Source organism: Physella acuta, unplaced genomic scaffold (genome assembly GCF_028476545.2).
Source record: "Physella acuta isolate Inbredline_101_S28 unplaced genomic scaffold, ASM2847654v3 ptg000109l, whole genome shotgun sequence".
NCBI classification, from domain to species: Eukaryota; Metazoa; Mollusca; class Gastropoda; family Physidae; genus Physella; species Physella acuta.
The window spans coordinates 626,445-652,662 of NW_026731629.1; the positions used below are offsets into that span (position 1 = coordinate 626,445).

General features: G+C 40.5%; 1 protein-coding gene across 4 annotated transcripts in view; it reads right to left on the bottom strand.

Annotated features, from left to right (window-relative positions):
• LOC131934530 (protein split ends) overlaps positions 1 to 26,218 on the bottom strand; it is a 51,919-nt gene that overhangs the window by 11,395 nt on the left and 14,306 nt on the right. For 3 of the 4 annotated variants that reach the window (XM_059290572.1, XM_059290573.1, XM_059290571.1), the window contains exons 2-5: positions 24,254 to 24,653; positions 7,299 to 8,656; positions 5,887 to 6,024; positions 249 to 383 (exon numbers count right to left, since the gene is read on the bottom strand). In XM_059290572.1, coding sequence (XP_059146555.1) covers positions 249 to 383; positions 5,887 to 6,024; positions 7,299 to 8,656; positions 24,254 to 24,461 — 1,839 coding nt within the window. In that variant the 5' untranslated portion in view covers positions 24,462 to 24,653. Of the gene's footprint in view, positions 1 to 248; positions 384 to 5,886; positions 6,025 to 7,298; positions 8,657 to 24,253; positions 24,738 to 26,218 lie in introns of those variants that run through there. The other variant, XM_059290575.1, reaches the window with a different exon arrangement.

Here is a 26,218-nt window from a genome sequence, read left to right on the forward strand (position 1 = left end):
TCTTGGGAATTTGTTCAGGGGATTTTAGAGTATTGGATACTTGTTCAGAGAACATTTAATATGTAATTTGAACATCTTTGGAAAATAATTTTCATGGAAATTTGTTTAGGGAACATTTGTCTAGGGAACATTTGTTTAGGGAATATTTGATCTTGGACATTTGAAAAGGAACTCCATACTAAAAACGCGGGTTATCGAAGCGAGTATACGTTGATTTATAATGGTAAACATCGGTCAGTGACCTTCACCTTGGGCGTGTTGTAGCTGAGTCTCCGGGTGAGGTACTTCAAGGCCTTGTCAATGTCAAGGTTGGGGTTGTTGATGACGATGGAGGTCCAGAGGACTGGGTGGTCCCACACGGCGTTGTACCAGTGACGACAGACCTGGCAGAGAGGAGAGAGTAGCATGGTGAGTTCACAGACAATGAGGAGAGAGTAGCATGCTGAGTTCACAGACAATGAGGAGAGAGTAGCATGGTGAGTTCACATACAGAGAGGAGAGAGTAGCATGCTGAGTTCACAGACAATGAGGAGAGAGTAGCATTATCAGTTCACAGACAGTGGGAAAGTGAGGAGAGAGTAGCATGGTCAGTTCACAGACAGTGGGAAAGTGAGGAGAGAGTAGCATGGTCAGTTCACAGACAATGAGGAGAGAGTAGCATGGTCAGTTCACAGACAGTGGGAAAGTGAGAGTAGCATGCTGAGTTCACAGACAGTAACACCAGAGTTTCATCCAGGCATCTCTTCAGTGAGGGGGGGAGGTCGAAAAACGTCTACCCCCCCCCCTCCCCCCGAAAATTTTAGTCATTTAAGGTATCATTTAAGGTATCTTTATGTTATACGTCGTGAGTATTTGCATTTTACAAAATGACTGCGCGGCCGCAAAGCTTTGAGTGAACATTAATGTAGACCAACGTTTGTATCGTCATTAGTTATCAATCTAACATTTACAGAAATGTGTGATTATAATAAAGTGACAGTACAGTTTACTGCGAGTAACGTAAATTAATATAATCTAAATTTACATTAAACGCAAAATTAACATTAAATGAATAGTTAACATTAAAAGAATAGTCAACATTAAACGCATAGTTTAACACTGAAGGCAAAATTTAAACATTTGCCTTAGAAATAAAAACGACACTGACTTCTTTTATAACTCAACGCGCAAATTTACAAAGCGAATTCCTTGGGAGCATTTTTTGGGGAGGCTACGGTTCTGTCTATAGAACATTTTTTGGGGAGGCTACGGTTCTGTCTATATATCATTTTTTGGGGAGGCTACGGTTCTGTCTATAGAACATTTTTTGGTGAGGCTACGGTTCTGTCTATAGAACATTTTTCGGGGAGGCTACGGTTCTGTCTATAGAACATTTTTCGGGGAGGCTACGGTTCTGTCTATAGAACATTTTTTGGGGAGGCTACGGTTCTGTCTATAGAACATTTTTGGAGAGGCTACGGTTGTCTATAGAACATTTTTTGGGGAGGCTACGGTTCTGTCTATAGAACATTTTTCGGGGAGGCTACGGTTCTGTCTATAGAACATTTTTTGGAGAGGCTACGGTTCTGTCTATAGAACATTTTTTGGGGAGGCTACGGTTCTGTCTATAGAACATTTTTTGGGGAGGCTACGGTTCTGTCTATAGAACATTTTTGGGGAGGCTACGGTTCTGTCTATAGAACATTTTTGGGGAGGCTACGGTTCTGTCTATAGAACATTTTTTGGGGAGGCTACGGTTCTGTCTATAGAACATTTTTTGGGGAGGCTACGGTTCTGTCTATAGAACATTTTTTGGGGAGGCTACGGTTCTGTCTATAGAACATTTTTTGGTGAGGCTACGGTTCTGTCTATAGAACATTTTTCGGGGAGGCTACGGTTCTGTCTATAGAACATTTTTCGGGGAGGCTACGGTTCTGTCTATAGAACATTTTTTGGGGAGGCTACGGTTCTGTCTATAGAACATTTTTGGAGAGGCTACGGTTGTCTATAGAACATTTTTTGGGGAGGCTACGGTTCTGTCTATAGAACATTTTTCGGGGAGGCTACGGTTCTGTCTATAGAACATTTTTTGGAGAGGCTACGGTTCTGTCTATAGAACATTTTTTGGGGAGGCTACGGTTCTGTCTATAGAACATTTTTTGGGGAGGCTACGGTTCTGTCTATAGAACATTTTTGGGGAGGCTACGGTTCTGTCTATAGAACATTTTTGGGGAGGCTACGGTTCTGTCTATAGAACATTTTTTGGGGAGGCTACGGTTCTGTCTATAGAACATTTTTTGGGGAGGCTACGGTTCTGTCTATAGAACATTTTTTGGGGAGGCTACGGTTCTGTCTATAGAACATTTTTTGGGGAGGCTACGGTTCTGTCTATAGAACATTTTTTGGTGAGGCTACGGTTCTGTCTATAGAACATTTTTCGGGGAGGCTACGGTTCTGTCTATAGAACATTTTTCGGGGAGGCTACGGTTCTGTCTATAGAACATTTTTTGGGGAGGCTACGGTTCTGTCTATAGAACATTTTTGGAGAGGCTACGGTTGTCTATAGAACATTTTTTGGGGAGGCTACGGTTCTGTCTATAGAACATTTTTCGGGGAGGCTACGGTTCTGTCTATAGAACATTTTTTGGAGAGGCTACGGTTCTGTCTATAGAACATTTTTTGGGGAGGCTACGGTTCTGTCTATAGAACATTTTTTGGGGAGGCTACGGTTCTGTCTATAGAACATTTTTGGGGAGGCTACGGTTCTGTCTATAGAACATTTTTGGGGAGGCTACGGTTCTGTCTATAGAACATTTTTTGGGGAGGCTACGGTTCTGTCTATAGAACATTTTTTGGGGAGGCTACGGTTCTGTCTATAGAACATTTTTTGGGGAGGCTACGGTTCTGTCTATAGAACATTTTTTGGTGAGGCTACGGTTCTGTCTATAGAACATTTTTCGGGGAGGCTACGGTTCTGTCTATAGAACATTTTTCGGGGAGGCTACGGTTCTGTCTATAGAACATTTTTTGGGGAGGCTACGGTTCTGTCTATAGAACATTTTTGGAGAGGCTACGGTTGTCTATAGAACATTTTTTGGGGAGGCTACGGTTCTGTCTATAGAACATTTTTCGGGGAGGCTACGGTTCTGTCTATAGAACATTTTTTGGAGAGGCTACGGTTCTGTCTATAGAACATTTTTTGGGGAGGCTACGGTTCTGTCTATAGAACATTTTTTGGGGAGGCTACGGTTCTGTCTATAGAACATTTTTGGGGAGGCTACGGTTCTGTCTATAGAACATTTTTGGGGAGGCTACGGTTCTGTCTATAGAACATTTTTTGGGGAGGCTACGGTTCTGTCTATAGAACATTTTTTGGGGAGGCTACGGTTCTGTCTATAGAACATTTTTTGGGGAGGCTACGGTTCTGTCTATAGAACATTTTTTGGGGAGGCTACGGTTCTGTCTATAGAACATTTTTTGGGGAGGCTACGGTTCTGTCTATAGAACATTTTTCGGGGAGGCTACGGTTCTGTCTATAGAACATTTTTCGGGGAGGCTACGGTTCTGTCTATAGAACATTTTTTGGGGAGGCTACGGTTCTGTCTATAGAACATTTTTCGGGGAGGCTACGGTTCTGTCTATAGAACATTTTTTGGGGAGGCTACGGTTCTGTCTATAGAACATTTTTTGGGGAGGCTACGGTTCTGTCTATAGAACATTTTTTTGGGAGGCTACGGTTCTGTCTATAGAACATTTTTCGGGGAGGCTACGGTTCTGTCTATAGAACATTTTTTGGGGAGGCTACGGTTCTGTCTATAGAACATTTTTTGGGGAGGCTACGGTTCTGTCTATAGAACATTTTTTGGGGAGGCTACGGTTCTGTCTATAGAACATTTTTTGGGGAGGCTACGGTTCTGTCTATAGAACATTTTTTGGGGAGGCTACGGTTCTGTCTATAGAACATTTTTTGGGGAGGCTACGGTTCTGTCTATAGAACATTTTTCGGGGAGGCTACGGTTCTGTCTATAGAACATTTTTCGGGGAGGCTACGGTTCTGTCTATAGAACATTTTTTGGGGAGGCTACGGTTCTGTCTATAGAACATTTTTTGGGGAGGCTACGGTTCTGTCTATAGAACATTTTTTGGGGAGGCTACGGTTCTGTCTATAGAACATTTTTTGGGGAGGCTACGGTTCTGTCTATAGAACATTTTTTTGGGAGGCTACGGTTCTGTCTATAGAACATTTTTTGGGGAGGCTACGGTTCTGTCTATAGAACATTTTTTGGGGAGGCTACGGTTCTGTCTATAGAACATTTTTTGGGGAGGCTACGGTTCTGGCTATATAACATTTTTTGGGGAGGCTACGGTTCTGTCTATAGAACATTTTTTGGGGAGGCTACGGTTCTGTCTATAGAACATTTTTTGGGGAGGCTACGGTTCTGGCTATAGAACATTTTTTGGGGAGGCTACGGTTCTGGCTATAGAACATTTTTTGGTGAGGCTACGGTTCTGGCTATAGAACATTTTTTGGTGAGGCTACGGTTCTGTCTATAGAACATTTTTTGGGGAGGCTACGGTTCTGTCTATAGAACATTTTTTGGGGAGGCTACGGTTCTGTCTATAGAACATTTTTTGGGGAGGCTACGGTTCTGTCTATAGAACATTTTTTGGTGAGGCTACGGTTCTGTCTATTGAACATTTTTTGGGGAGGCTACGGTTCTGTCTATTGAACATTTTTTGGGGAGGCTACGGTTCTGTCTATTGAACATTTTTTGGGGAGGCTACGGTTCTGTCTATTGAACATTTTTTGGGGAGGCTACGGTTCTGTCTATTGAACATTTTTTGGGGAGGCTACGGTTCTGTCTATTGAACATTTTTTGGGGAGGCTACGGTTCTGTCTATTGAACATTTTTTGGGGAGGCTACGGTTCTGTCTATAGAACATTTTTTGGGGAGGCTACGGTTCTGTCTATAGAACATTTTTTGGGGAGGCTACGGTTCTGTCTATAGAACATTTTTTGGGGAGGCTACGGTTCTGTCTATTGAACATTTTTTGGGGAGGCTACGGTTCTGTCTATTGAACATTTATTGGGGAGGCTACGGTTATGTCTATTGAACATTTATTGGGGAGGCTACGGTTCTGTCTATAGAACATTTTTTGGGGAGGCTACGGTTCTGTCTATTGAACATTTTTTGGGGAGGCTACGGTTCTGTCTATTGAACATTTATTGGGGAGGCTACGGTTATGTCTATTGAACATTTATTGGGGAGGCTACGGTTCTGTCTATAGAACATTTTTTGGGGAGGCTACGGTTCTGTCTATAGAACATTTTTTGGGGAGGCTACGGTTCTGTCTATTGAACATCCCTAGTCAAACACGAATGCTAATTGGGCTTGAGTCAGTAGGACGTCCCTGAGTCCACTCAGCTATGATGGGTACCCGACTCAACTTCGGGGAAGGCAAACGCGTCTCTATATAGTACTGACCATACATTTTTTAAACTTGCTAAAGGCAAAGAAACAGGTGGATTCTACTTCAACTGCCGGGCGATGTGGATTTTTTCGTAGTTTCTGTATGGGTCTCAAGGCAGTACTTATTTGGCTTCAACACCAACGTAGCCAGAAATATCACTATATCTATATACTGACTGAAATCATAACATTCTTTAAGGCTAGCATACGTACCAATAACATTCAAAAGAATACATGTAATCTTTTAGCATTAATAACATTTGAAAGTTCATAATCGTTGAAGTATCGGTATAGTTTTTAGGTATCCATACCATGTAAGGTATCGATATCAATTAAGTTATCGACATAATTTTAGGTATCGATATGTTAAACGCCGTGAGTTTCCTATCTTCACGGTCCCCTCAAACGGAAAAGTCCCAAACAAAGTGACCAGTACCTGGGCACACCTGCAGAGGTGGTCAGTGGGCAGGTTGAGAAAGATCTTGAGAAGAAGCTCGTTGGGCAGTGATTCAAAGGGACATGACCTTGACATCTGACGCTTGCCCTTGACGGTGATGCCCGCGCTGACGTCATTCTGTGGGGGAAGAAGGCAGATCAAACATGGGATATGGTGGGTTGATAGAATATTGATGGGATATGGTAAACTTCTGGAACATAGATGGGATAGGGTAAACTTTTGGAATATAGATGGGATAGGGTAAACTTTTGGAACATAGATGGGATATGTTAAACTTTTGGAATATAGATGGGATAAGGTAAACTTTTGGAATATAGATGGGATATGGTAAACTTTTGGAACATAGATGGGATATGTTAAACTTTTGGCGTCAACATGGAGATAAAAAGTCTGTCCAGGCAGCGTGTGTGCGTGGTGAGGGGGGGGGGGGGGGGGAAGGGGGGGGGGGGGTAAATATATTTTATTGATATCATCATATGGGTCACCTATATATGGGAATGTAAATAGCATGCAGCGACTTGATGGATGTTATATGTGGAATATGGCGGGTTTTATGTGCACTGATTTATAAGTTAATTGTAGATATGATCCGATTTTTATGCGTGCTTATGTACGAATGGGCTAATTAAAAACCAACAACAACTGTTTGCATACAACAAGTTCAGCAGCCATCAGTTCTGTTGATTAAAAGAACAGACACTTTTCTTTCCGAGTAGGCCTATTCTTTTCACGTCAATGCATAATTTGTGTTACATCTCTCTGCACTAAACACTCAACTCTAAACACCAATCAACCCCATCCTAATCCATTTGCTAATTAAAAAGTGCAATCATTAAGATTTCTTATTACAATTTCCACATGTTAGTTGGACGTTAATAAACTTGAGCTTAAACTTAATCCACATGTGGCCGTTAATCTAACACTTTGGGTACGTTTAATCCAAACGCGACCGAGGTAGCTCGGCAAGTTCATTAGTAAGATTTAGATAGTACACTATCTGGACCCGTGCAAGTCACGTTGCTTAGTAAGATTTAGATAGTACAGTATCTGGACCCGTGTGGGTCACATCAACCCGTACCTGGTGGATCGACCATGGGGTCAGGGAGTGACTAGAACTTAAGTTTTTAAACTTTAAATTCAAGGTTAATTAGATAGCCGGTAGAGGCTGTTAACCCGAAAACCTCCAGTTCGGATCCCGAGACGGGAACCCTAAGACATGCCTGAGTAAATTCAGCTTTCATGGGTACCTGGCTCACGTTGGAGAAAGTAAAGGCGGTTAGGTAAAGTACAGACCACACTATCCCTTTACATGCAGATGACGCAGAAATATGTGAACTCTACTTCATCTGGCAGCTCAAAAAGAGTAGTTAATTAATTAATTAATTAATTACCTGAGACAGACTTAAATTTCTGACCCCGCTGGTCAGCTGACGAGTGCTTGTGGGCTGGTTCACGTGCAGCTGGGTGTCCGACTGAGCATGCGCAGACTTCATCCAATCAGCGCTCACTTCCGGCTGCTGCGCGTGCACCTGCGCCTGAGTCTGGAGGGTGTGGCTCGACTTTGAGTAGGAGGGCGGGAGATTTTGAAAGCCGGTTTCCGGTTGAAGATCGTTATATTGATTCCGGTACTGTTGGAGAGCTTTACTGGGCACGGTGGTTGACTTGATGAGGTGGTTGGGGGTGGGGTATGCGCCTCGGGTGGGGTGGGGGGCGTTGTGAGGGTACGGTGTGTGGTTTTGGTTGAGAGTTGTGGGGCTTGGATCGTTTGTTATAGGACACGACGGCGCCCTCGTTTGAAGAGTGGGGTCTTGGTGGTATTGCTGCTGTTGATGTTGGTGATGATGTTGAAGTCTTTGCTGTGCGCTAAGTTGGTGTAGGTGTTGTTGTTGTTGTAACTGCTGTTGCTGTTGTAGATGCTGTTGTTGTTGCTGTATGTGCTGCTGTTGTTGAAGCTGTTGTTGCTGAAGATGCTGTTGTTGCTTGTGTCGTATCCTAGAGTCTCTAATAGCCATGTCTGGCACCAACCAACGTTCTGGAACATTCGGACTCACGTCTCTGTTGTAGTAGTACCCCCCGGGCGGGACTGGAGACACGGGGGAGGGAACAGTGTGGATACGATCTGGATTGCGAGGATCTAAGAACCTGTCATCCCTAAACGCCTCAATGTAAGGGTCCTCTCGCATGGAACCTTTAAAGGCCAAGGTAATCTCATTATAAAAAGAAGGGTCCATTGCACGTGGGTCTGATGTATTTATACTAAATCCGTTGTGACCGTTCGTCTGAGGAGAAAGTGATCGGTTGACGTCAGCGACTGTCATGGCGCCTACATCCGGTTCCGGCAAACGAGGACGCCGGTCACGTGTGTTCTTCTTCCCCCTGGTAACAATGGTGGGCGATTCCGAATACTTGTTCATTCGGTGGTAGTCATTCGGGGACAACGTGTTTGCCGTCCGTGGGATATTTTTGACCGGCAGACCCGGGGGTTCGACCGGAATAGCCGGCAAAGGTGGCGCTGGTGACATACGGCTGCCGCGGAGGTGCTGCTTTAAACTGGCCGGGTCCGGCTTGGGGGAGCTGGAGAGAGAGGCGCTCTTGGTGCCGGAGTCTTGCGAGCCGATGGACTTGGCCGAGCCGGCAGACTCGCCTTTGAAGGTCGTCATGGCGGGCGTGGATGGATAGACGGACGTGACGTCAGAGGCGACGCCGGAGCTGGTGGATTCATGGGTTGACTCTGCGGTTTGCGGCGAGTCTGGGGAGAAATAAAGAGAAATGTTAGCAGACGAAGGTGACAAGTTTTAAATTGTTAATATATTATTATCTAAGACCTCATGGTCGGTATACATGAACTAAATAGAAATACAAACGCCAGAACTGAACGTGTTCCTCTTTGGAACATTTAGCATAATTCAATACTTATCAATAAACAATGTAGAAATAAAGCTACGAAGATTAATTTTTTAGTTTTTAAATTTAATGCCGGCAATCTAATGCGCCATTTTCTTCCAGCTCCAATTTTACTTGTGTCTTCCCTGCTCAGTTCATGTTTCGTCCCGTGATTTTAAAATGTGGGAATTAGTGCGAAGGTTAGCGTTAGTGCGAGGGGGTGGGGCTATGTGGGGATGGGGATGAGATGATGTTGTGATGGGGTGGGGAATGGGATATTGTGGTGGGTGAGGACGGGGGAGTCAGCGATGTGTAGATTGTTTTTTTGTTCCATTGTGTTGACTTGCTTTGACAGCTAACTTTTCATGGAACGGACTAATACATATGTAATACTTATGTAAATAAATATACAAGTAATTCAAGTAATACATAGATCTATGTCCATTTAAAATTTGTTCAGCTGTTATACTCTGAAAGATTGCTCTACTCTAAATCTTACTAGCGTCAAACTGAGAGGCGAACATCCAAGAAAAATCAGTTCAACTTCTCCGTCTATAAATAAAACCACCGGTATTACAGGTTACAAATACACAACTATTATGCTTTATGTATGTATATTACGGTTCATGTATGTATATTACGGTTCATGTATGTACCCACAGCTGTGGAACTGAAAGTCTTGGTCTTGAACCTTTTTTTTTTTAAAGTTATGTCTTTGAAACTTTTGGACGCTAGCAGATAAATGCTTCAAACTTTTGTCCTGAGCGTTTACCTGCCGTCAATGGCATCACGCCTAAGCGGGCAGTAAAGAATGGTCTTAATCTTCAGGTATTTAGGGACGGAATGACCGTTCAACGTAAGCCGATTCCCCGGTAGGCGCATGCGCTGTGTTAGGTGTGTGTAAATACCGCGCCGAGCGAAAACAAAGCGGAACACACGATAGAGCCAGAGGAGAATTTCGGACAAGTGTTAAGAGAATTTGTTGAATTCTAAACACGCCTCTCCCACTTTCGTGGTGTATTAGGGCTGGCACAATACACCAACGCTGTTCCTTGTTGTCGTTTTCTCAGCTATGTTGCCTTAAAGATCTCCTTAAACGTCTATGACTTTATATATGATCTATTATGTGGACATATGCTAGCCAATCTGTAGCTTGATATGCGGGCGATTTTTGGGTAGCCAGTGGCTAGCCCTTGTTTGCCCAGCCATGAATAGATAATTTAGTATCGATTTCAAACACACACTGACACATGCAAAGACGGATGGGTAATATAATTAAGGACCTCTAAACTCTCATATTACAGATAATAGCAAACATTTGACCGTATAGATTATCCATGCTTTCGTTTTCAAACTTAAGAATGTTATACAACGATACGTAAGTTAAAGTATAGGCGTGTGGTAGTGGTGTGTGATGGTACAGGTGTGTGATGGTACAGGTGTGTGATGGTACAGGTGTGTGATGGTACAGGTGTGTGATGGTACAGGTGTGTGATGGTACAGGTGTGTGATGGTACAGATGTGTGATGGTACAGGGGTGTGATGGTAGTGGTGTGTGATGGTATAGGTGTGTGATGGTACAGGTGTGTGATGGTACAGGTGTGTGATGGTACAGGTGTGTGATGGTACATGTGTGTATGTGGCTTGATAAACAGTATTTCACGTTAACAAGGCAACGACAAAATTAATTTATCCAGTTTATTGTTATTGATCTTTCTGATGTCAAATAGTTACTTGTGTCGCTTAATTTAAGTAGATTAGAATATTTTATTCCTAGCGTATTTAAAAGCATCGTTGTGTAAATAACCTCCCATTTTTTTTTATTTTTAATCAAGGGAAGCAACTTGTAAAACAAAATTAAAATTAAGTCAACAAAACACTATTGTACAAGTTATGAAATCTTTAAGCAGATTGTTAATTATCATAAAGGATTAAGAGAATTAATATTTAAATAATACTATCAATTCTAAACTGTTATCCAAATAATTATTTTTTAAAGCCGCTTATTTAAACACATTTATTGCTAAAATAGAAACCCCTTTTTTTTTAAAAATTTTCCTTAAGTTATATTATCTTAGTTTGTTTCATTGATCAGGCAGTATTAACTTGTCAATTATGTGGAATTTTTTTTATCCCTCTTACAGAGGGATGTTAATAATATTAAATCTTCTTCAACTGTAATCCTGTTAACATCTTATTTCACATTTAGTGTTAAAAGTGATTAAGATCCCTCGATTCAAAAACACACATTTTAGAAAATGTGTGAACATTTCTAAGAATCAAACAATCCATGAAATATTGAAACATAAATAAATATAAATTATTTTGTGTATCAGATTCACTTATTTTTTCTTACTTGATTCTAAAATCTCCATTAAGGCACTATTCTACCTCAATAAAAAATCTGTATTATTCTCTCTAGGAACTCTCCTCAAATGTCAAGTCATCCCACTCAAATGTCAAGTCACCCCCTCAAATGTCAAGTCACCCAATCAAATGTCAAGTCACCCAATAAAATGTCAAGTCACCCTTAACTTACCACACCCATTACCCCTCCTTATTGCCCATCCGCTCTAGACATACACCATAAACGCCTTGTGTCATATATCCAATTAATTATGTACCAGCCACAAAAACAAGCCTAATTGTGCTGCAACGCTAACCTACAAACATACATTGATCTTATCCCGGGGGTGGGAGAGACGGGAGGGATGGGGTAGGGAGGGTGTGTACTCCACTCAATAAAGCAGAGTGTACTCAGTGCGATTGTTTTGTTCGGGGATTTCCAATAACATCGAACTGAACTGTTCGGGTGTATTGATTATTTGATTGATCCAACGCGCTCAGCGGTTTAAACAGAAGACATTTTGGCCGAACATGCGCTCCAGAAAAATAGAAACTACATCAAATTGGAAAAAGGGAAGCGAAGTGTTGGATTTTCCCTAAAACTTTGGCACGGATATACCATTGTGCATAGGGGTGATTATTTCTTTTATTTTTACTTTCGTTTCAGGTTATTCAGGCGTGGCATTGAGCTGAACGTGGGACGTAGTGGTCTAGCGGTAGAGAGCTGGACTGCTAACATGCACGACTCGAATCCGGGTTCAAGTCAGTAGACCGTCCTTGAGTTCACCCAACTCTGATGGGTACCTAACTCACGTTAGAGTAAGTATAGGCTACTGGGCCTAGTGCTGATGGTACAGAAACAAGTGAACTCTGCTACACTTGCCCTATAGACCGTCAGATTTGAAAGGGGAACTTTACTTTACTTTACTTTTTAATTAGTGATTATTGTCTGTTGTTGCAGAATTTGTAATCAGATACCTAAAGAAAAAAAAATCGGTCTGAAAGTTTTAGCGTACCCAAAACAGATTGTTAATCTCCCCCCCCCTCCCCACACACCTTCCTTTCTCCCACCCCCACACGTACATATTTTCTTTGATGTTTGTTTCCCCCCAGGTCGAGAGAGGCTGGGAGATGTTGAGGCCATTAGCAGACGGTGGAGTTAACATGTAATCGAAAGGTCGTCCCTGGCATAAGGGATGTCAGCTTGAAACGGAAATGTTGACATATTTTTAACTCTACCTACGTCACCACGCTATTTTTAGATCCGCGCGCCGACGCGCATACGTAATAATCGTGACTCAGGAATTCTTAGCCCTCGGGGATCATCGCATACTTCGTCATCAATTCCGATTAACGGTTTTTAATTTATTTTATACATCAATAATTTTGATGTTTTGAAACATCAAGAGAACGGATGTATAGAGCCGTCTTTAATGACAAGTAATAATTAATACAAATTTGTTCTAAGCCTAAAACTTTGAAGCAATTACGTTATTAGTCTGGCAAGCTGTTAGTTTATTAAAAATATCTACAGATCAACGACTGTAATTTTAGAGCAATGTTAGCCACAGTTGAGATAACAGAGTATCGAATAAAATATAGCCTGTATGTAACTTTGAGCATGAGAGATATATTTGAATACGGAATATATACTTTTTAAAATTAATTTACTAACTGTATATTATCTGGTATTCTGTTAATCGTTTTCAATCGCAAGTAATTTAGCTATTTTTTTTTAATTATTTCGGTTGTTAAAAGTGGTTAAAGCCACAAGCGAATATTTTCGATTTCTCAAATCTTGACTATAAAACAGATTTGTTATTTTCTTTATTTTTTTATTTCTTTTAACAAGTCAAATAAGTTTGTCTCTGTAGCCCTAGAATCATACGGATACTAACTTATAACACACGTCCAGTTGTTAGGGGAGGTACATCTATATACCGTGTTATACCTAAGTACTATAGTTTGATGCAGCATAGAAATAACACGGTTATCGTCCGTGATTTCTTTGTGTCAAGCCATTAGCTTTTGTTTTCAGTGTTGAGTTCGTGTTAATACGGAAGACATGGATCAATAAAAGAATGCTTGAATGCTGGGTATTAGTCTCAGCGTAGGCTCAATGTGTGCACATATATGAGCAGCTCGCATGGACCATATTTTAACACTTGGTTAATGTTTACGTATATAATTATTTAAATTTACAAGATATAGCTCCAAAAATTCATGATAAAGTAAAAATAGTATTTACATTTTAAATAATGGAATAACTGGTGTAAAAGAATTAAATTTTAGTTGGCTAATGTTCACATAATTAATTATTTAAATTTACAAGATATATCCTCAAGAATTCACGATTGAGTAAACACAGTATTTACATTTTAATTAATGGAATAACTCATGTGAAGGAATTGAATTTTAGTTTGTTAGAACAAAATAAAACTCCTATTACCAAATCTTGACAAGTGTTATTGTTCACGTCACGTGATAGGTAGGTTATTTATAGACTAGAAATCATTCAACTGTAAATATTACTTATGCTTATATCACTATTACAAACTTTGACTCCACAATGAATCGGAGTCCAGAAAAAAATTGGCCGACCGCGATGTACTTTTAGATCAAGCCATACGGAATGGTTCATTACTTGAGACAATGTGAGCTTGTCATGCATGAAATCCTCTTTTGGGATCAATGCTTTCAAACTGTGACAGGTGTTTGAGGTTAACTAGGCGCGATCGTATCTAGAACTATTCTTTTGTTCCCGACCTACGTGTACACCTACGAGGAATCCAATATTATATCAGATCGAAATGGCGTCACTTGACACAAAGGTATCAAATTCAGTTTTACGAATTCCAGACAGTGTGTGGGTGTATATATATATATATATATATATATATATATATATATATATATATATATATACAATGCATGACATATACAATGTCAAAAGAAAATAAATCTATATTAATGAATTTGGGGACCCCAAAAATAGTAGGGCCCTAAACTGCTGACCGTTCAGCCTCCGGCTTAGTCCGCCACTAGATCGAGGTATGCGAAAGTCTAAATATAGATGGTAGGGATGCTAATGCAGTAGAAATATTCGGCGGAGAACTGTTTTAAATAGATGCAGCTATACAATCATGTTTAATTACATTTTTGTGGGGTAGGGGGACAGGTCGGGTGGGGGGGGGGGAAGTTTTAAAAGAATTCAGGAGGTTGAAAGGAAATGAAATGACTTGACTGCAAACAGAAAGGAAGTGAGAGTGTTGAAGGCGGGACAAGAAAGCTGACGGTCACATCAGTCTTTGTCCTGTAGGGCGGGTTCCACTTAGTCGTCCGTCAAAGAAAGGCAATTTAAATACCGGATCGTCTTAAAGAAGCCGGGAGTTGACACGGCCTGATCAGGGATAAAGTGAAACAGGTACAAAATTGCCGATGCACCGCAGGTAAGATGGCGTCTAATTTGTCAGGGTGATGTCGGGTCCTGCTAGTTTTGACAGGCGTGGCGTGTTTGGTTGGACAGGTTTGGCCGTCCAAAGGAATAGTTATAAGAGGGGCGGGGCTACAGCAGTAGAACAATGTACCAGTAGCGTAGCGAGGGGGGGGCGGGGGGCGGGGGGGACATATGTCCCCGGGCGCCGAGCTTAGGGGGCGCCAAAATGGGTTGGAAAAATAAATTGAAAGGTTGAGGGGGGTGCAAATTGAAAGTTTGAGGGGGGGGGGTGCAAATAAAAATCTCGAGGGGGGGGTGCAAATCGAAAGTTTGAGGGGGGGGGGGTGCAAATCAAAATCTCGAGGGGGGGTGCAAATCGAAAGTTTGTCCCCGGGCGCCGTGTAGGGTCGCTACGCCTCTGCAATGTACTGTTAGCTCACCCTGTCAAGTGTGGGACAAATTAAACATGCGGTTGTTTTGTTTGGGTTTTAGGGTAGTAGAAATTAGAATGAATTTAAAATTTTGTTTCTACGAGAAAATTGAGATTTCAAATCTGAGTTGGAAGAAAAACAGGTTTGGTTTACGGCGTCTTGGTTATAGTGGGTGTCTTAAGGTCTTTTGGGGCTTAAGGTTTTTGGCTAGGCTGGAAGGTCTTAAGGTCTTTGGGTAGAATTATGGGGCTTAAGGTTTTTGGCTAGCCATGTAGGTCTTAAGGTCTTTGGGTAGAATTATGGGGCTTAAGGTTTAATGCTAAGTTGGTAGGTCTTAAGGTCTTTGGGTACAATTATGGGGCTTAAAGTTTTCGGCTAGGCTGGTAGGTCTTAAGGTCTTTAGGTAGAATTATGGGGCTTACGGTTTTCGGCTAGGTTGGTAGGCCTTAAGGTCTTTGGGGTAGAATTATGGGGCTTAAGGTTTTTGGTAGGTTGGTAGGTCTTAGGTTGTGTAGATCATGATGTCATGGTTGCAAGTGGAGCACTGGCGCTCCACAGTTGGGCCCTGAAATTCAGGTATCAACTCTTCTTTTATGAGATCTTCTGCTGAAGATCAGTGGTAAAGGGTGGAGGTTCTGACATTGTGATAGTTTGATATAGATCTAGAAGCTAGATCTTTAAATTGGGACCTAGAAATCTAAAGAACACTGTCGTCAGTAATGTAGTCTAGTTACTCTAGTACATAGATTTGCTTCGAAACACGGCTTGTTGTTATCGTCGTATTTTATTTTTTTTGCCTCAGACATGTAATTTACAGCGTCAGTTGTGTATTCGGTTTAGTATTACAGTTTTCATAATCGGCTTGTGAGGACTGATACAGATTTACAATAGTAATATTTCTTTCTTACTTGTAGCCTACTTTCATTCATTTAAGATGTTTACTTATACATAGATCTAATACAAAACGTCTAAATATAAAAAAAAAATAAAAAAATAAAAAGCAACCTGAAAATGCAAATGTGTAATTAAATGATGATTTAAGGGATTTTTCCCCCTCGGCGTGGTGGGTGAGGGGGGGGGGGGGGGGGGAATTTGGGTTTTTAAGTAGAGCTGAAATATATTTGTGATTACAGAGAATGAAAATGATACAAATTTTAAGCAATCGGAAAAGTTATGTTATTTGGAGACACACATATTTCGTTTTAACTAAATGTCGTTGTTGAGTTTATTGTTATTGATCTTTTTGATGTCCAAATATTTACTCGTGCCACTTAATTTAATTAGATTAGAATAAATTATTTTTAGCGCATTTAAAAGCATTTTTTTTTAACCAGTAGTTTACCTGAACTTTTTTCCTTCCTGTTTTCTCACCTTAGACCCTACTACGTGTCATTTATTTTAACCCAATGTTTATTTCTATTTTTTATTCCTGGTTGTGTAAATTACCTCCCATTTTTATTTTAAAAAATTAACTTTTGATCAAGGGAAGCAACTTGTAAAACAAAATTAAAATAAAGTTAAAACATTATTGTAAAAATTCTAATATTAACATTAATTCTAAACTCTTATGACAATAATTATTTTTCTTAAAGCCGCTTATTTAAACACATTTATTGCTAAAATAGAAAACCTTTTTTTTTTTAAGTTTTGCTTAAGATATATAAATTATCATATTCATCTAAACCTCTAACTATTGATTGATCAGCAACAATAAATTTGTTAAATTTTAGGACATTTTTTGATCTCTCTTACAGAAGGAAAATTAGAAATATCAAATTTACATCAACTGCAAGCCTGTTAACGTTTTTGGTTAGGTTGGTAGGTCTTAAGGTCTTTGGATAAACCAATGGGGCATAATGTATTTAGGTTGCAATGTCTATGGCTAGAACGATAGCTCTAAAATCTCTGCAAAGCGGTTATTTTTTTTTAAGTAGTCTTCTTTAGAAAATCAATTAGCGATACATTTTTTTATTTCAGTTTTCGGCCGACTATCGTGATGAAAACGCGTCTATTCAAGGGTTATCTTGATTAGATAACGTTCTGATTGATGGTGACGTTGTCATTATTGACGTCCAGGTATGGACGTACAGGTATGACGTGCAAGCAGACGTTGGGGTAGTGCCCGGATGAAGCTCCAACCAGATGAGTCAGTGGGTGAAAAGAAAATTCGAGAAAACACACAAAGGACGGGTGACCTTTCAAATTTAAATGAAAAACAAAACAGAACGACATGCAAATAAACACGCGGACATCTGTTCAAACAATCTAACCATGCAGGGGTGACCTTTACGTGAGGGTGGGGGTATGTGGGTGGTTTTTTTTTTTAACTGCGTGGGTGGGAGGGGGAAGGTGTATGATGGTGGGGGTATTTGGGTGGGTTTTTAACTTTAAGCGTGGGTGGGAGGGGGGGTATGATGGTGGGGGTAGGATGTTTGATGGTGGTGGTAGGACTATGATAGTGGAGGTAGAACTATGATGGTGGTGATAGGGATATGATGGTGGGGGTGGGGGTAGGACTATGATGGTAGGGGTGGGGGTAGGACTATGATGGTAGGGGTAGGACTATGACGGTGGAGGTAGGACTATGATGGGGGGTGGGACTATGATAGTGGGGGTAGGACTATGATGGGGGTAGGACTATGATGGTGGGGGTAGGACTATGATAGTGGGGGTTGGGGGTAGGACTATGATGGTGGCGTTAGGACCATGATGGTGGGGGGTGGGGGTAGGACTATGATGTTGGGGGTGCACAGAGCGAGATCACTAAACCCCACGAACATACAACTCAACGGTCGGAGTTTGGCGTCTATTTCTGTCTCGTTTGTTTCCGTCTTCAGTCGGTGTCGCCTGATCAAGTTCAAGGCCAACCTCGACATGGAGAAGGCCAGGTTTTTTAGCCTGGGTTAGACAGCCCTTGCCCAACTTGGCAAGGTCGGTCATCTCAGGCAGGTAACTTGAGAACAATACATTGGGTAACAAAGACAAGAAACTGGACACAGGTTATACGGAGTGAATTCATTTAACAAGGAACTAGATTCTTGTGGGTGTTCTCATTTGTGTAGAGGCGATGTGGTTTGTAGGGCTTCATTGGTTAACTGGTTGTCGAGGTAGTCAAGGTGATTAGGTTATAGTGTCTAAAATTAACAGGTTTAGTCTTGATGGTCAAAAGAATAACATTATAAATAATGTCTCACTGATGAACAGGTTAAGTCTAAATGTTCTGTCTCACATATTAATTAAGAGGTTCAGTGTGGGTGCTCAAAGGGATGAGATTATAGTGTTTTACTAACTAATTAACAGGTTAAGTCTAGGTCATCATGTCGAAATGAAAAATGAAGTGCAGTTAGAGAGAGATAATGTATACATCCAGATTGTAAGTATAGGTAAAGCTATGAGTTACGGACCCATGAGTATGACCCAGCTAACCAGTATGGGATCACGCTAACCAGAATGGGATCACGCTAACCAGTATAGAGGTCACGCTAACCAGTATGGGATCATGCTAATCAGTATACACCCAAATACCATGTTTTTAAAAAGTTACAAATTAAGTCTGAAACCACAAGGGTCATGCTAATCAGTATACACCCAAATACCATGTTTTTAAAAAGTTACAAATTAAGTCTGAAACCACAAGGCATTTATTATTGATACATTTTTTTCTTTAAATTAGAGAAAAATACAGCGACATTCCACCAAACTGATATGTATAATCCACCGACATTCCACCACGTCAATGAGCTAAATCAAACGTCTGATCCGTGTTTTTTAACCACAACCTCACAGAGGTCACTTCCGGCTAGCCCCCCCCCCCCCCCTAGCCTAACGTTGCCTCCCACATTTAGAAACTTTTTTATTCTCCTCAAACTCAGCCGCACCGTCCCCATACGCCCCCACCCCACCCACTAACGTAACCCAACCATCCCAACCTAACCAGTCTCAACCGTCTGTGAAAGACTCAAAGCAGAATTACTCGTCTTAAGGGATTAACTGCACGCTGCGATAATCCCTTCCATTGGTAACATCATAGCCGTGTTATTCGGCACATGATGGGAGGCAACCATTTCGAATTGACGCAAGAGCGACACAGAGTTATTTAACGTTGGTAAACCAACTCAAGACGAGCTTGCACCAGAGTTAATTGCCTTTCAGACCACGCCAGTTAAGCCGGTAAGACGAAATTAAATTCGCCAGGTAAATCGCACCGTTTAACATTTTATTTACAAAGAAAAATTTTCAAGCGATGTCGCCATTTTCAAGAGATAAAATATTCAATAAAAATGAATAAAATTTACATCAAAGTTTTAGGTTTGAATGTGGCTTAATAGTGTCATGAAGATTTGGCATCTATTTTTAATCTGCGTGGATGATTACCTGGGAAATTTTGAGGATAATTTAACAAAAGTTGGACTAGACGTGCCATTAGTTATAACGGGTATAAATGTCATCACAGAGAACAGAACAGGAAGTCGTTATTTAAGTATTACTAGGTCTATCAGCGTCTATTGAATGCTTCATTTAGTACCTACTAAAGAAGAGAGGTGTCGACTTGTCTAATGTTACAGTTAAATATTCGTTTTTAGTAAAGTTTCTTTCGGTGCTGATATTAGGGTAAGGGTAAGATTTATGAACACGAGGCCACTCTGTATTGCGTCGATGTGTTTTCTTGCAGTATTCTTATTATGGTTTGGTCCACGATTAGATTCATTGCTAGTTTTAAGAAAAAGGGTTAAGTTAGGGTCACCCTTGAAGCATTATGTCAGTTGTTCAGTTTCAAAATATTTTTAACAAAAAATATCTCCCACATTAGTCAAGTAGTAAAGTTCCCTTTCGAACCTGACGGTATACAGGGCAAGTGAAGTAGAGTTCACTTGTTTCTGTGACCCCGGCATATGAAGAGATTCTAAAGTGTGGTCAGCACTATGCCCAGCCGCCTTTACTTTCCACAATGTGAGTTAGGTACCCATCAGCGTTGAGTGGATTCAGGGACATTCTGCTGACTTGAACCCGGATTCTATCTCGGGACTTAAGGGTTAGCAGTTCAGCTCTCTAACGCTAGACCACTATGTCCCATACTAACAAGTACCATATCCATTTTTCAACGTAACTCGGATATATTTTTAAAATATTTTTTTTTTAGAAAATCAAGTTATTGAACGATGGAAACTCTACCAACAACAGTTGAGCCTTAAAGTTCGGTTAAACGTGTAGTACCACAAAACAAACACATAAAAAACTCTTGACACGATTCTCAACGAAAATGTTATGCTCCACTCACCCCCCTCCCCCCCCCCCCCCCCCCACACCAAATAGTCAAAGTAAACCTGCAGCGACTACGCATGCGCGGAGTGTTTAGCTACGTCATTCTCCAGTCTCCGAGCCCTCGACGTTCCTACGGCCGTAGAGAAGTTGAGATTTACTTTCACACTTGAAGCCCTCAAGCAAACCATGTCGAGTATTTGGGGGGCTCTACCGGCAAACAAAGCCCATCTTGCCTGAAACCACCGGCCCGTGACGACCCCACCATCCAATCCCCCTGCCACAAAAGATACAGCCATCATACAGTAAACACTCGTCTGCCGAGTAATTATCCCGCCGTAGTTGGGGAAGTTTCCAGAACACAAATGTCTCAGTCACTCAACACAGCATTTTTTTTTTCAAAAATTGGTCGTAATTATCCCACAGAATAGTGCACTCTTTCACATCATTATTCGTCTGAATGGTTGGAAGAAGAAAAAAAAAAGACTGAATTTTGAGTGGCAGGGGGGAGAACTTATACACAAGGGAGCAAACTTTAACTGAATAAAACAATCTTTGTCAAGATGAATTAATAATAATTTGAGAGGATTAGTCTAGTGCTTCGAAATGAGGACATTTATAAAATTACCGAAGTAATTGCTTCAAGTTGTAATTTGCTCAATACTGGAACACTTAAATATAGCCAGCCGTGTTGTATAAATACGCCGAAACGGTGTTTAAACTATTAAATAACACTAGAAATAAATAGGACGATGTTAAAAGGGAATATTGATTAAAACAGGAACTTTACATTGTACAAATCCTCCGGAATGAAATAAATATTTCTAAACAAGAGAATAGCATAAATATCATTTTACATTAACCTATTTACAATACTAAACATGATGTATTTATGTATATATATATATATATATATATATATATATATATATATATATATATATATATATATATTCCATCTTGCTATAGGACTATGATTTATAACAGGACGGGCTAAAGATTAGCTGTTAGAGATGAATGACTCAAGGTATTGTACTTAGGTTAATGAAATAAGACCGCGCAGCCTAGAGCGATATGACGACGCCAAGTTTCCTGACTTCTCAAAGATCTGCTCTTTCATCTCTAATCCCACAGATACAATGGCTGTCTCCTTCAACGAAATTCTCCAACGTGACGGGACCTATCGTGAATGGTACGTCTGCACTAAGGTCTTATCACATTAGGTGAAGCCCGCCTGTTTTCGTTATGCAACTTACGACTCTGATAAGTTATTTCACGTGAAAACGGTAGCTAGTATTCTGTATTTGAACGAAACATTGTGCTTAAAGTAGCCGTTTTGAGAATAAAGTAAAAGTACTATCCCAGTCCTAGCGGGAATCTAATGGAGTGTGTCTGTCTGTCCGTGTGGAATTTGATGACTTTATGTCAAAGCCCCTATGTTCAGAGCCCCGCGTTGGTCCAACCTCATATGGTCAAACCTCATATGGTCAAACCTCATATGGACAAACCTCATATGGTCAAACCTCATATGGTCAAACCTCATATGGTCAAACCTCATATGGTCAAACCTCATATGGTCAAACCTCATATGGTCAAACCTCATATGGTCAAACCTCATATGGTCAAAGCACGTGTAGTCAAAGGTCCGTGTACTAAATTAAAGATCGCTGTAAAACTTTCAAAATGGTATGAAACTATTTGAGGGAATAATTGGTGTAAAACTGAATTATGAAAAGAATTAGTGTGGCTATATTTCGGGAAGAATTAGCGTGAAACTATAGAACAGGAAGAAGTTGTTTTATAGTTGTATGACAGGAAGAATGGGTGTAAAGCTATGTTAGTGAAAGAACCTGAATGAAATGCGAGTGAGGAGAACCGTTGTGTCATTTAAGTAAACAACAGTTTCCCAAATTAAATTACCAGCTATTTCTCCGCCCACTAACTCCCCCACCGCCCTCGACCCCCATCAAACGGAAGCGGACAACCACCTCAACCTCATCTTTAGGCACCGCAAGCAAACGCTGACAGCAATTTGAGGTGTGAGGACTGACCAGGAAATCAAAGCCCCCCCCCCCCCTCCTCTCGTGGTCTTCACGCTGACCATCAATGTTTACACGACACCAATAGAGCAGCCGGGGCCTCGGGAATGTCCGGTGTTCTTCGCGCTTTCACATCGTTAGAGTGAGTCTAGTCTACTACACACAGTCTTAAGCTTAAGTTTTGGCTTCGACAATGTAGTCTACTACCCGTTGTCTTAAGCTAACATTTTGGATTCAACATTCACACACATAGGAGTTTAACTCTGAATACTGTTACTCGGTTCAAAAAAGTAATTTTGAATACCGCCACTTTGCTAAAAAAGTGTGATAATTTAAACATTGCCAAAGTGATTAAATTTTTAGTTTTAAAAAGTCACCTAGGTGTCACATTTTTTTAAACACATCTAGAGCTAAATGTTTATTTTATTTTTTAACTTTTATCAATCAAAGGTACAATTTCTGCTTTGAACAATCACACAGTACAAACGTTTTAGTTTTGAATGGCTTCGGGACTCAAATTTAATGTCTTAAAAATTGTTCAAGTGATACTAACGCTACGCTAAGGTACTCAATTGTATTATATTCAACTTGCTAAACATGATGATTCACAATTTCAAATGTAGATTCTTTTATAACAAAGAAGGTCAAAATAACAATGAGGTGTGAGAATAGCACGACAGACACTGCAAAGTTCGCCGGGGAAATAAAGAATTGTTGTTATAATAGCAACGTGAAAACGGTAAATCTAACGCAGAACAAAAGCCGATGACGCGTTTATACTTGAAGGCTTCTGCCTGATACCATCAGAGAGGTCTGGAGAATTTATGGGGGACAGGAAGGGCGGCGTCTTCGGTACAAGAAGCCATTAACAGGGGCGCGGTTAATGACAGGGCCGGGTTGAATGTCAGCGGATCATAATATTGGTAAATAATGGCGTCTAACAACCGCTTTTGTAACGGATTCGCGGTGGAGTTTAAATGTGAAAATTATTCCAGGCAATTTTATAAATTGTGATTTTGAAGATAAGAAATGTAATTAGACACGAAGCGAGGTTAATTTGATTTTTTTAAGGTCTAAATTAAGCTTCACGTTGATTGGTGAAAAGGGGATTTTTAAGTAAATGAAGGCGTCGTTATTTAATTGATTGGTACGCGACACGAGTAAAGGAAACAGGCTCTCATTTCTTTGACGAGGATGACAAGATTTCCTTATTAGGAAATTTCAGACGTGTACAGTCTGACTTGACGTATGGTACAGTAAAGGGTAATTAACATAATTGACGTACGTCATTGATAGACATGTCGGGTCTGGTTGGATGGGTGCACAAAGTAATTAACAGAATTGACATATGTCATTGACATAATTGTCAAGTCTGCTAACGTGTGATGCAACACAGGGTATAGTCTGTTACAGCTTCTTATATTGATTTCATGATTGATTGATAAATGTAGCATGGGCAACACGTGTCATTAACACAACTGACACGTGTCGTTGACATTTGACAATGACACGTTTAAAATGTCCATGACAGGACTATTTCATGTCACCGACAATTGGTATGGACAGATACGAAAACACCACAACACCAAGTGACACCACAACACCACATGACACCACAACACCATATGACACCACAACACCAAGGGACACCGCAACACCACAACACCACATGACACCACAACACCAAGTAACACCACAACACCACATGGCAACACAACACCACGTGACACCAATACATCACAACGCCACATGATATGGACAATAAAACAACACTTAACACAACAGCATCTTGTAACACCACAACACAATGGGACACCACAACACCACAAGCCCACACCACATGAGGCGACACCACAACACTCCGTGACTCAACAACAACGCATGACACCAAAACACCACAAGACACCACCACACCAGGCAACACCACAACACCACAAGCCACCACATCTTACCCAGCCCGAAGAGATCCTGCAGCACACCGCTCCAGTTCGTATGTTGCTTGGCACGTTTGGCGTCCTGTTCGTACCTGGGCTGTAGGGCCAGGTACTTCTGCTGGGCCCCGGTGCGGTGCACCCCGACCCCCTGCTGCTGCCCCCCGGGGCGGTGCATCTCCCCCTCATCCAACACTTCGTCTTTCTTCCTAAACCGGAACTTCTCCATTGAATCACAGAAACGTTGCGACCATTCAAAAGTTCAACTCGCCTTCAGAATAAACACACGTCTTTTGTCTATGGTCAAAGACACTCCTCATTCTATAGAATCAATGTTCACTGGTATTTATAATCCACTGATATTTTCACTGGTATTTATAATCCACTGCTATAAATAGTTTAATACACCTCTGAATGGATACTGCAATAATTAATTATATTTTTAAAATAGACGCCTTAGAATTTTGAATCTCCGAATTTCAACATTTTGCGGTTAATCTGTGTTTGGTTTCTAAAAATAGGCAGTGTGTCAGCTAATCAGATTAAGTTATTGAGGCGTTCGTTTAACTAAGGTGACAGTTCAACTCTAATTTTTAAAATGTATTTTATGTTTTGGATTAGTTTAAAAATGTTTGTATTTTCTTTTTTTTAAAGCTTTCCTACTTAAACTATAACATGATTGGAAAAGTAAAAAAATAAATAATGCTAAGTTTAAAAGCAAAGCCGTTTTATTTAATCTGTGAAAAAAAATGTGTGAACGGGCAGGCACAAGCCCCCCCCCCCCCCCCCACCGGATTACACGACACAACACCAAACCGAGGAGGGGGAGGGATTAAAGAACTCTAATCCCTAACACAGTCGCGTCCGTTGGTTTTCACATGTCGTCGAGCCCAACTGCTTTCAATATTTGGCGGCCCACAGCGGGCCCAGAGGTCCACCGACTGGGCCCACAGACTTGCTGGGCTGACGGTGAAGCCAGGAATTATGGGTAACGTTTTTTCTAGATCCGTCTAACACGTTTGAGATTGATACTTGGTGCTGAGGTAATTCTCTCTTACATTCAGTTGATCCATAATTACTGTACCCCACATGGATAACCCTAACATTATAACTAACAAAACGGATAAACCTAACGTTATAATCAAAATGAAAAAAACGATATTCAATAAATATATAGTCTGGTCTTCCATAACAATTTTTTTTAAATAATGAAAGACACCAAAGAAAATAATATTCCGATATAAGAACAATAGTTTTATGTGACAGGGAACACGGTAGTATCATGATAAAAGTAACTGAGTATCATGATATTATGTAACAGAAGTATTGTGATACAATGAACACAGGAGTATCGGGATCACAGTAGTATCATGATACAAGTAACAAAGTAGCCTTAGGATGAAATAAAATACTGTTGTATTGGGATACAAGGACCACAGTATTATCAAGATACAAGAAACGCAGTCGCCTAAGAATGAAAGAAACACAGTATAATGATACAAGGACCAAGGTAGTATACTGATACAAGAAAACTTATGAAGAACTATGTTGTGATACCAACTAAACCTGTATCATTACAATGAAGAAAACACCACACCATAATGATAAACCCCACAGTTCGATCAGTATATATAAAACCACAGTTCGATCAGTATATATATATATAAAACACACAGTTCCATCAGTATATATAAACCCCACAGTTCGATGAGTATATATAAAACCCACAGTTCCATCAGTATATATAAAACCACAGTTCGATCAGTATATATAAAACCACAGTTCGATCAGTATATATAAAACCCACAGTTCCATCAGTATATATAAACCCCACAGTTCGATGAGTATATATAAAACCACAGTTCGATCAGTATATATATAAAACCCACAGTTCCATCAGTATATATATAAAACCCACAGTTCCATCAGTATATATAAAACCACAGTTCGATGAGTATATATAAAACCACAGTTCGATCAGTATAT